Genomic DNA, 12,171 nt, shown 5'->3' with positions numbered 1-12,171 from the left:
CTCTCCCTTGTGAGCCCATAGCCTAGGTGATGGCAGTGAGCACTCATGGCCTTCCCTTTTCTCTCTCCATCTCTCTGCTTCCAGGGCTCGGCTCTCTTTCCCTCTGCCTGACAGTCTGTCCTCTGGTTTGTGCTCTCTCTGTCTCCCTGGCTCTGCCTAGCAGTTTTGTCTTGGGTAAGTACCTGTTACTATGACTGTGCCCACCCTTTTCTGGAATTCTTCCCTCTCATTTCATTCCTGGGAAGTTGTTTCTTTCCTTAAACTCTTTTTTTGAAATCCTTTCATAACCCTCTTACCCTAGGAGAAATCCATTTTCCATACTAGTTCTTTTTCATATGTACTTCTGAGTTCAGGGCCCCTTTTCTGTGTGGTGTTTTTTTTCCGCTGGCTAGCATATGTCCTTCACTCTGTTCTCTGTTGGCTTCTCTTGATGTTTTTATACTTCATAAACTTCTATAAGTCCAACCAACCTTCCTTTAACTTCCTCCCTTTTCCTTCCTTATTTGAGGGACCTTTTTCCCCAAAGTATTGTATATACTCATATGTCTGGGATATTTGGAAGGGCCATCACATCTAGAGACAGAATGGCATAGATGATAATTCAAAATCCCTTTTAGCCCAGTGATTCTTTCCCTTGATTTCTTGTTTCTCCGTTTCTTGGACTCTGCCCATCTCATGCCCATACTGCTCTCCTACATTTTGGGGGGATTGCTCTCCATGTCCCATTATTCTATCTATGCACCCAAGCCTCCTGAGTCTGTCTCTGAAAGATATTATATATGCTGCCCATTTTTTTTTCATGGAATACCTTGTAAGATATTGGGTTTCTGGCCTTGAGGCTGAGTGCTTGCTAAGGAGGTATATAGACACCTAGAAAGTACAGGGCCCAATGCATAATCACCGTGAAGCCTGCCTCTGATTCCTCGAGTTGGTGCTTAGCTCTGCCTTTCCTGGGATATTTGACCTGGGGTGGTAAGCAGGAGATTCAAACCCTAAACAGTGTGGAGAATGTGTGATAATGGTGAGTTTCCCTATAGAGTAAGTTCTGGGAAGCTAATCTCTCTAGGTTAAGCAAACTGGTCATTGGGAATGAGAAGGTAGTAAATTGAGAAATAGGATTATTCCATAGATTCAGGAACATGCAGCTCTGGAAGCTGTCTCAGAATTCCAACATTCTTAATACTTCAGAGACAGCTGGTTAAGAAGTTTTTAGGAATTGGGATGTTCTGTGTATGTGTAGCTGGGCCTAGACTCTAGGTTTGGAAATTAGGATAATTAGCTGCTAGGGAGAAATTGGGAGGCGAAGAGGAGTGAGTTGTCTCAGGCTGGAAGATCAGCTCACTGTCATCGATGGAGTTTGAGGTTCCTGGAGTATCAGCTGCCAGTAATGTCAGCTTTAACACTAAATATTTAAAGACTAGACTTACTGCTTGGCTCCAGGGGGGTACAAGCAGGGGCACTGGGTATATAAGTTCTAGAGGAGCAGAGATAGGCTTGATGACAGGAAGTACTTCCTAACAATTAGAGCAATGGGCTGCTTTGAGGGGATGTGGGGGTGTGGGTGTACGGTTCCCCCATATCCTTAGTGGTCCTCCGGCAGAGGCTGGACAACCACTTCTTGATCAGGTATATTATAGTGGGATCTCCTGTGCATGAGTCGGACCAATGGCTGCTGGGGTCCCTTCCAAGTTTCAGATTTTGTTATTTTGTAAAGCCTCCTCTTCTTCCCAGGTACAGCACTCTTCCTGGGAGAAGGGCCCTGAAGAACTCCCGCCTTGTGAGCCAGAAGGATGATGTCCATGTCTGCATCCTCTGCCTCAGGGCTATTATGAACTACCAGGTACAAAGAAGGCAGCTCTGACCTGCTTGGCCTTGTGGTCCCCCTTGTGGCAGGGGGCCAGAGCCTGCTTTACCTTAATGGGTAGCATTTGTCAAACTACAGTGTTCTCCTTTGAATCCCCTTCTTTCCTTAGTCATTTGGGAAAGTCTGAATAGGTGCCAAGATCTGCCCAAAGTGCATTGCTCTGTGAACACTCTCAGTGCACCAGTCCTTTCCTACCTGATCACACTCTATATTGGGCTATAGCTTTATATCCTTCCTGGTCTAGAATGGGGGGAAAGTAGCAGAGGTTATTTTCCACCCTGTTCCTGAGCACTGAGCATTCTCTTCACGGTCTACTCATTTTTTCTGGTCTTTTTTCCCTGCAGTATGGATTCAACTTGGTCATGTCCCACCCCCATGCTGTCAATGAGATTGCCCTCAGTCTCAACAACAAGAACCCCAGGTGAGGGCCCTCACCAGCCCAAAGTCATAGAGACCTCTGGACCTACCTAGCCCTTCTGGCCTGCTGCTTTCCACCAGCCCACTGTATCTCCAGGTTCCCCAGTGGTTCAAATGAACCTTTGATGGAGAGGTCCGGAGGTGGGGAATTAGGAGCTGTGCATCTGTTTCTTGCCCGCAGGACCAAAGCCCTTGTTCTGGAGCTGCTAGCTGCTGTGTGCTTGGTGAGGGGAGGCCATGAGATCATCCTTGCTGCCTTTGACAACTTCAAAGAGGTCAGCCTGCTGCTTCTGCAAGGGGATGAGGGGGAAGTAACTAGGGCAGATTAGCTGGGCATCACCCTTTATAGTCTGAGGGTAATTTGACTTTTGGAGCTCCTGTGTAAGCATCAGCTGCCACCTAGAAAATGGGCCTCACCCTCGAGTAGGGCAAAGGAGCTGTCTCGGGTCTTGGCTCTTTTGTTTGGAGGATTTTGTAAGTCAGCCTTTCCCAGGCCTTGCCAGGGAAGTTCATGCTACCTGACATGGGCTGCCCTGGAAAAGGTAGACCAAAGCACATATGTCCTGGAAGGTGAAAGAAGAGATCACACATTTTGACCCCAGGTTTCCTGATCTGGAGTTTTGTGTCACCTAAACTGTCTCCCTCAGAGTTGTCCATTTCAGAAAGATCCCTTTCAGGCAGTGTTTCTGAGGCCAGCTTCCCTTGAACCAGGTAACTAATTCTTGAGTGCCATAAGTGGGCAGATCCTTGCACTCAGGCTGTGTTTGTTCCATGCAGGTGTGCAAAGAGCTCTACCGCTTTGAGAAGCTGATGGAGTACTTCAGGAATGAGGACAGCAATATCGACTTTATGGTGAGGACCTGAACCTGGGTCAGGAAGAGCTGAGTTTTCTGGGGAGGTTCAACCTGTGTAGGTAGCATATTCCTGTAGGCCCATCAATATTTGGAAGGGTCAAGACTGTATTCTATTTTTATAAATTCCTCTTGTAGCACTTAGTGTTGCACTCAATGCAATTCAACTTCAGTGGGTGCTTGCAGATCTAGCCTACTCCACTGTGCTTTCAGAAACCTGACGTGGCTGAATTCTCCCAGCTTCCTCTGTTTTTCCTTTTACTCTTCTGTTGCATAAGCCCTCCCCATCCCATGAGCCTCCCTTTCTGCCTCTCTTGTCTTCTGCAAACCCTCCTTGATGAAAGAGGAGTGAGGAGACTGGACTCTTCAGCCGCCCTGTGTTCCTCCCCTGAGAAAAGCAGTGCAGTGGCTCTTAGCAGATCTCTGTCACGTGCCTCTGATGGTGATGAGGACAGCTGGCTTCTCTTCTGTGCTCTGAGCTTCGGAAAGTGCTTCACAAACGTGTCCTTGATTCCCACGACAACCCTGGGAGAAACTAGTCCCACTTTACAGATGAGGAAAAGTGGCCTAAATGAAGTGTAAAAGGTTGCACACCCCCTTCATTTGATTTCTTTTCTCTCTTTTCCAGGTGGCCTGCATGCAGTTCATCAACATTGTGGTACATTCGGTGGAAGATATGAATTTCCGAGTCCATCTGCAATATGAGTTCACCAAGCTTGGGCTGGAGGAGTTCTTGCAGGTCAGCCTTGTGCAGGCTATTCCAAAACGTCCCTCCCGGCCAGCCTTCTTCCCATTTTGGAGGATGGGGAAGGAAAGAAGGAGGTGTCTGCTATGTGCCAGGCACTGTGCTAACAAGTGCTTTACACATATCTCTTTTGATCTTTGCCACAACCCTGGGAAGTGGGAGCTTTACAGCCAGATTTTATGAGGCCTCTTCTTCCCTCTCTTCTTTTCATGCTCCTTCCATCTTTCAGCACTCAGAGAGACCTGGTTACTGCCAAGGATACACCCTGCCTGGCTGGGTTTTGAGTACTGGTCACATCTGAACTCATAGCCCCTGACTTGATGGCTCCAGCAGAGTAATTATAATACTCCTTGTTCCCTGTTGCTTTTCTGCTGTATTAACTATGTGGAACCAGCCTCTGACTGAGCTGAACAGAGCAGGCTAGAGATAGGAGTCAGGAATGAAAGAGAAGTTTTATTTTCAAAGTGAGGGAAATGGCTTGCAAGGAAGGAGGAGCTATAGACACATGTGCTGTGGCCCTGCCCCTAGTGGGGAGTCCCGAGGCAGTGTGGGGAGATCTCCGTACTTATACTAGTGGCTGCCCAGTGAGCTATAGCCCTGACAATGAGGAGTAACAGCAAGAATGTGACAAATTTAATTCATTGCAGGACTTTCCTAGTTTGTCCAGTGCTTATTCTAGCTCAGAGAACACCTGGTGAACTAGTCCAGAGGGTGAGATCATCCAGAGGGTGATGGTGATCACAAAGGATTGTTAGCCTGCCAAGCTTGGGGCACAGCTTCCTTGCTGGGCCTTGGCTCTGGAAAACAGGGGGGGTCTCCTAATATTTTGCCAGCTGTCATCACTCACCAGACTCTATTCTTTTGACGTTTACTCTGTCCAAATTAATCTCCCATCACAGATCCTGGTGGCTGTTATCTACCAGCCCCTGCAGACATTCTCATTTCATTCTCAGTCAGTTCAGTACCAGGCTTACAACCTTCTTCTACTGCTACCCTCCTAAGGGACTTCAGCATAAATGTGAATGTTTCCTTGAGCACCTCAGTCTACTCAAATCCCGTGATCTTTCTCTTGGCTTCTGTTAAACACAGAGACGGTCACACTCTTGATCTTGCCATCACCCACAAATGCTCCAATTCCATGACCTGAAATAGCTTTATCTGGTCAGTCATATCAATCCCACTCTGCTTGGGCCTTACGCCTTCTAACTCTGTTTATGACCGGCACAGTGATTTCTAATCCCTCTACCCCTCAGGACTTTCCCAGGCCATCATCCATGTTCTGCCTAAACTCTCGTCCCTTCCCATCCATGACCAGTTCATTTCTGCACTGTCCTATACTTTCAAATCAGTTGCTCCTTTTCCCTTTTGATACTTATGCTTAACTACACCTCCCTCTACTTCTTCTCATGTGCTATCGAAGAAAGCTAGAGAAAGTCATCGAGTGATGCTGACTGAGCCCACTTACTCCTCTTTTACTGATCCCCTGATTACCCTTGGTCCTCTCTGTCATTCAACAAGCGTTTGCTAAATGCTGACCATGTGCCATGGCCTATGCTAAGCACCATGTTATGAGGGAGACAGCATGTAAATAACTGGGTATAGACTAGGTATTCAGACTAGATGGGAGGCCATCCCTCAGAGGAGGGCACAGCAGCCTGCAGAAGGTAGCATTGGAGTTGAAGGAAGCCAAGGACACCGAGAAGCAGAGTTTATGGGGCAGGGGCTTCCAGGAAGAAGGATAGCCCTCACAGGTATGGAGAATGGAGATAGAGTATTGAATTCAAGGAGAAAACTTCCCACACCTCCCCTTCTCCAGCTCTTGTCAAGTAGAGATCTTGCCTCATACTTTGTAGGAAAAAATCGAAACCATTTGCTGTGAGCTCACCTCATAACTCCTTGACATCATCCTGCACTATTTCCTTTATTCTGGATTCTGATTAACAGGTGGGACTTCTCCCTGACAAGATGAACCCTTTTACATGTGCCCTTGATTCCATCCCCTTCCATCTTTTCCAACAGATGTGCCCCACAAGCATCCCCCTCTCTGTAATCTTCAATTTCTCTCTATCAACTGCCTAAGAACATGACCAAGGCTCCCCCATCTTTATTTTTTTTTTAATTAAAAGTATTTTATTATTTTTCAGTTACATGTAAAGATAATTTTCAACACTTGTTTTCATAAGATTTTTATTTCCAAATTTTTCTCCCTCCCTTCCCTCCCCCTCCCCAAGATTGAAAGCAATCTAATATAGGTTATAGATGTACAATCATATTAAACATATTTCTGCATTAGTTATGTTGTGAAAGAAGGATCAGAGTGCAAGGGAAAAACCTCAAAAAAAGAATAAAAAATACCCAAAAAAGTAGAAACAGTATGGTTCAACCTACATTCAGAATCCTCAGTTCTTCTTCTTTTGGGGGGGGCGGGGAACAGGACGATGTGGAGAACATTTTTCATCATGAGTTCTTTGGAATTGTCTTGGATCGTTGCACTGCTGAGAAGACCCAAGTCTATCACAGTTGATCATCACACAATGTTGCTGTTACTGTATATAACATGTTCTGATTCTGCTCACTTCACTCAGCATCAGTCCACTTAAGATTTTCTAGGTTTCTCTGAAATCCTCCTGCTCATCATTTACAGCACAAAAGTATTCCATTACATTCATATACCACAACTTGTTTAGCCATTCCCCAATTTATAGGCATTCCTTTGATTTCCAATTCTTTGCCACCACAAAGAGCTGCTAGAAATATTTTTGTACATGTGGGTCCTTTTCCCTTTTCTATGGTCTCTTTGGGATACAAACCTAGTAGGAGGAATCTCACTTTCATAAACTTGATCACTTAAATTCTATTTAATCTGCCAAAATTGCATTGGCTCCTTTCACATGTACTAGTTTTGTACTAGCCTTTTCCTTCTCCTCCATGTAGTTAAAAGAATATTAGTATCTGTATACGAAAATTTTTTCACAATTACTATTGTTAATTGTTTCCCTCCATCCTATTCCCTTCCCATGATATTTACTCTATTTTCTATCTTCCTTTACCCTATTCTTCCTCAAAAGTACTCTGCCCTTCCTTCTTTCATCCCTCCCTCCTTAGTCCTTTCCCCATCTACTTTCCTGCAGGGTTGGATAGATTACTCTACCCAATTGAGTGTGTATATTATTCCCTCCTTGAGCCAACTTTGATGAGATTAAGGTCTTTGAGCTAATTCTGATGAGTGTAAGGCTCATTCACTTCCCCACTCCTCCCCCATCTCTCCCCCGACTCCATAAGCCCTTTCCTGCTTCTTTTGTGAGATTTCACCCCATTCTACCTCTCCCCCATCTGCTCCCTAGTGCATTTCTCTCCCCCCCCCCTCAATTTTACCCTAAAGATGTCATCATGGGACAGCTAGGTGACACAGTGGACAAAGTACCTGCCCTGGACCAAGGAGGACCCGAGCCCAAATCTGGCCTCAGATACATGACACTCATCAATCCCAAATGCCCCCCCCCCCAAAAAAAGATAAATAAAAAAATGCTTTATAGATATTATCCCTTCATAATCAATTTCCACCTGTGCCCACTGTCTAAATTTATTCCTGTTGTCTGCCCTAATACTCAGAAAACATTTATGGTTTAGACATATCATCTTCCCACGTAGGAAGGTAAACAGTTTAACCTTTTAACGTCTCTCATGATTTCTTTTTCCTGTTTACCTCTTTATGCTTCTCTAGGGTCTTGCATTTGAAAGTCAAATTTTCTATTCAGTTCAGGTCTTTTCATAATGAATACCTGAAAGTCTTCTTTTTCATTGAAGTCCCATTTTTCCCCTTGAAAGATTTCCCCATCTTTAGAAAAAACCATCACTAGACCCTACGATCTCTACAAGCTATTGTTCTATATCTCCTCTTTTTAGCCAGCCTCCTTGGAAAGGGTGTCTATATCTACACACGTTGCTTCTATTTCTTTTGCTCTCACTTTCTTCTAAATCCTCTGAAATTTAGCTTTCAGCTTCATCCCTCAACTGAAACTCTCCAAAGTTACCAATGTTATCTCTTAATTGTCAAATCTTATGGCTTTTTCTAAATATTGATCCTTCTTTGGGGGGGAGGGGGGGGGCAATGAGGGTTAAGTGACTTGCCCAGGATCACACAAGTGTCAAGTGTCTGCGGCCAGCTTTGAACTCAGGTCCTCCTTAATCCAGGGCTGGTGCTTTGTCCACTGCACCACCTAGCTGTCCCCATCTTGATCCTTCTTGATCGAGATTCCCCTCCCTTCTCTCTATTCCAAACATCTGTTATTCCATTTAAGGACCTCTCAGCTTCAGGACTCTTTCTTGTCATTCCTCAACTCTGTGCCTAATTCTGGGTCACATCTTTTCGGTTTCTTCCCCAGAAGTCTAGGCATACAGAGAGTGAGAAGCTACAAGTGCAGATTCAAGCGTACCTAGATAACGTCTTTGATGTTGGTGGACTGCTGGAGGATGCTGAAACCAAGAATGTGGCGCTGGAGAAGGTGGAGGAGCTGGAAGAGCACATTTCCCAAGTAGGTGCCATCTTTTTTGGCTGCCTGAGGCGAAGTGGAGGAAGGCTTGGATCTCAGTGGTTTGGGAGTCATACATATCTCACAGCCACCTTAGAATGGAACCAAAGCCCTGCGGGTGCCTCCAGGACTAGCCTAGTCTCTCTCAGACTTCCTCCACACTAGAAGAAAAGTGAAACCAGGATCTATCTCAGACCACAGTGGATGACCTCGGCCCTGAAAATGAACCAGCCCTTGGGTGGTTGGATGAGCCCTTAGGTGCTCAGTGCCAACATCACCCATACAATTATGTCAGGGATGTTGGCCATAGAGAGAGACCTTTGGGGAAGCCCAGGGACTTCAGTCCCGTGGAGACTTTTCTCTCATGCCTGTGTTTTGGGGTAACGAATAGCACTTGGCACTGAGTGACAGAGTCAGGGTTGGAGCTCAGTTTTAGCTTGAGGATGACAGAGGCGGTGGGAAGTATTTTTCTGTTCAGGTTCTTTTGCATCCCCAGGACTACAGGAGTTGGTTAGGTCTCCTATTTTTTCTCCCATAGTTATCGGAAAAGTTGCTGGATCTTGAAAATGAGAACATGATGCGTGTGGCTGAGCTGGAGAAGCAGCTGCTGCAGAGAGAGAAAGAACTAGAGAACATCAAGGTATTGAGGGTTGGCGTGGCGTCTGGTCAAGAGGACCCCAGGAACCCTCTGGCGTGTTGGCAACCTTTTACTTCCAAAGTGCTTTTGAATCCTTTTATTTGTCTTTTTTTCCTACTCCTCAAAGCCCAGAGTGGGTCATTGGGTGACTCTGTCACATCATATGTCAGGGGTGGAAGGAGGGTTAAAACCCAATCATCAAGGTGTCTGACTCCCATCCAGGACTCTGTCCACCAGACCACCCCGTTACCTCATTCTTCCCAAGTACAATCTAGAGCTGTTTGGTGAGCCGAGTCCTGGTGTCATGGATGGGCTGGCCTTGCCGATCCATTTCACCGTGTGTCCCCTCTGTTCTGCCACCTGTGTTTATACTGATTCCGTTTGCACTCATTTTCATAAAGCTGAAGTCAGCTCCTCTTTGAGAGTAGAATGTTTGTTCTCTTTGCTTTCCTTACTCTGCTCTAGGCCTTTCCTATTCCCATTTCAATGGCTTTGTTCCTCTGAGCACCCAGGTAGAGACTGATTAAGACACTCTCAGGTAGAAAATCCCTGAACTGGGGCATCCCTTGCCCTAATGCAGGTCCCAGAGGGAACTTCTACTCGGTCTCTCTCATCTCATTAACTCTGTCCGCTATGCAGGAGACCTATGAAAACACAAATCATCAGGTCCACACGCTTAGGAGGCTTATCAAGGAGAAGGAGGAAGCCTTTCAGCACAGGTGCCACTTAGATCCACATGCTCAGCCCTTGGAGTCAGTGGGCAGCGATCTCACCAGGGTGGGCCCTACTGAACTCAGCGAGAGTGTGTTCCCATCAGACCTCAACCTAGCAGTTCCACCCTCAGCCCCGGAAGAGGCATTGCCCCTGCCCCCACCTCCAGCACCACCCCTCCCACCTCCGGCACCCCCCCTGCCAGGTAACTCTATTCTGAGATGTGGCGAGTTCCATTGTTTAGGAGGGTACCTACGGTAGAAGCCAAGTCAGTAATGAGGAGTCAGGAGTTTCTATTATTCATGATGTTATTAAACAAAGGAGACATTGCAAAAATGTTGAACAGGTTAGTAGGGGACATAAGGGTTGTCTTTAAGATCAGTGGAGAGCTTGACCTGCTCCCACTCCTGTCTCCACAGACACAAAAAGAGGGAAAGGAGAATTTAAGCTAGAGACAAGGAAGAACTTCCCCATTATCCTGGTGGGAATCACTAGAATGTGGGTTAATTGAGAGGTGCTGTAGCATCTGTTTATCTAGAAATCATAGAGAATAGTAAAGGGCCCTCCATGGAATTGGCTGAGTTAGGAGACGTGGAGGATGGAAGGACTGCAGGACATTTTCCCCGTTGTCCTATTGTTCCTTTTCTTCCCTTAGAAAAATGTCCTCCTGCTCCGCCTCTCCCTGGAGCTGCTCCCTCTGTGGTCTTGACTGTGGGCCTGTCAGGTAAGAACCATCAGGACTTTTGTTTGTGGGACAGGAAAGGAGAAAGACTTCATTGGGTAGAATTGGGGGCAACAGGAAAAATGGCTTTGCTGTTCATTCATGTCTAATTCTTTCTCACCCCATGGACCATACTGTTCATGGGGTTTTCTTGGCAAATACTGGAGTGTTTTGCCATTTCCTTCTCTAGTAGACTAAGGCAAACTGAGGTTAAATGACTTGTTCAAGGTCACACAGCTAGTGTCTGAGGCTAGATTTGCACTCAAGTCTTCTTACTCCAGGCCCAGCACTCCACCTACTGAGCCTTCTAATTGCCCTTAAAAATGGCTTTAGATTTCTTCAATGACTTTCACTGCTCCTCATCCATTCCAGCTATCCGTATCAAGAAACCAATCAAGACCAAGTTCCGTCTGCCTGTATTTAATTGGACAGCCCTGAAGCCCAACCAGATCAGTGGCACTGTTTTCAGTGAACTTGATGATGAGAAGATCTTGGAAGTGAGAGGGGGCTTGGTTTCGGAGGGATGCTATAAGGGCCCCAAAATACTAACCTTGCCTTCCCTCTGTCCATCGGGCTGGGAGATGGCCATCACCTGGGAATGGTGTCTGATGGCCCAAAGCTTTGTTGAAACTGGGAGGGCAGTGGTGGGGCTGGGACAGCCACCTGTGTCAGGGAAACAGAATCTCCCTTGTTTGTACCAGGATCTGGACCTGGACAAGTTTGAGGAACTGTTCAAGACAAAGGCACAAGGTCCTGCTCTTGATCTTGTCTGCTCCAAGAGCAAAACGTCACAAAAGGCAGCCAGCAAGGTCACCTTGCTGGAGGCGAACCGAGCCAAGAACCTGGCGATAACGCTACGAAAGGCAGGCCGCTCAGCCGAGGAAATCTGCAGAGCAATCCATACGTAGGCCCCCACGCTGCTTTGTCTCTTCTCCTCCTTTTCCCTATCCCCATGTCCCTGGGGACTTGACTGATTATCTTCCACATCCCATCTGAGCTAAGTCAGGTGGGGCAGGTTAGAGAAAGCTCAGGATGCCAGGAAGTGTGTGTTTCCCCCACACACACACCTCGCTTGTTCCTTGGGCATTCTCACTTCCTCCCAGAGAGGCTGCTTTGAGAACTACATGAACCTAGAACCTTGCCTTGCTCACAACTAGGCCTGGGCCTAGTCCTCCCGGGGTTCTGGCCCACTGTTCTCTCCCTGTGGGCATGACAGGAAGGTTTGTAAAATGTGGTGGGAGCAAGGGGTGGGACAGTGGAAGCCCCACCTGAAGAGGTGATACAATGGTGGCTGGGTCCGAGGGATCTGCCTGAGACGGCCTCTTCTGCCTTGGCGTCAGGTTTGACCTGCAGACGCTGCCCGTGGACTTCGTTGAGTGTCTCATGCGCTTCCTGCCGACGGAGGCCGAGGTGAAGCTCCTGCGACAGTATGAGCGGGAGCGGCAGCCGCTGGAAGAGCTGGCGGCTGAGGACCGTTTCATGCTGCTCTTCAGCAAAGTAGAGCGGCTGACCCAGCGCATGGCCGGCATGGCCTTCCTGGGCAACTTCCAGGACAACCTGCAGATGCTCACACCGGTACCGCCTCTTTCCCCGGCTTCTGCTCTCCTCCCGCATTAAGCGTCTTCAGACCCTGCCACCATCCCAGAGCGTCCCATGCTAACTGTCCCCTTGGCCCCCTCCTCTAGCCCTGCAG

General features: G+C 47.1%; 1 protein-coding gene across 3 annotated transcripts in view; it reads left to right on the top strand.

The window, feature by feature from the left end:
* FMNL3 (formin like 3) overlaps positions 1-12,171 on the top strand; it is a 113,541-nt gene that overhangs the window by 93,304 nt on the left and 8,066 nt on the right. For all 3 annotated transcript variants that reach the window (XM_043965087.1, XM_043965085.1, XM_043965086.1), the window contains 12 exons: positions 1,732-1,840; positions 2,209-2,285; positions 2,463-2,556; positions 3,059-3,133; positions 3,761-3,871; positions 8,263-8,412; positions 8,948-9,049; positions 9,686-9,962; positions 10,413-10,481; positions 10,851-10,975; positions 11,180-11,382; positions 11,819-12,053. In XM_043965087.1, the coding sequence (XP_043821022.1) occupies positions 1,732-1,840; positions 2,209-2,285; positions 2,463-2,556; positions 3,059-3,133; positions 3,761-3,871; positions 8,263-8,412; positions 8,948-9,049; positions 9,686-9,962; positions 10,413-10,481; positions 10,851-10,975; positions 11,180-11,382; positions 11,819-12,053 (1,627 nt within the window). The remainder of the gene's footprint in view (positions 1-1,731; positions 1,841-2,208; positions 2,286-2,462; positions 2,557-3,058; positions 3,134-3,760; positions 3,872-8,262; positions 8,413-8,947; positions 9,050-9,685; positions 9,963-10,412; positions 10,482-10,850; positions 10,976-11,179; positions 11,383-11,818; positions 12,054-12,171) is intronic.

This window comes from Dromiciops gliroides, chromosome 5, assembly GCF_019393635.1.
Source record: "Dromiciops gliroides isolate mDroGli1 chromosome 5, mDroGli1.pri, whole genome shotgun sequence".
Classification (NCBI taxonomy): domain Eukaryota; kingdom Metazoa; phylum Chordata; class Mammalia; order Microbiotheria; family Microbiotheriidae; genus Dromiciops; species Dromiciops gliroides.
The sequence above is the reverse complement of the archived record's forward strand: the minus strand, read 5'-3'. Positions and strand labels throughout refer to the sequence as shown.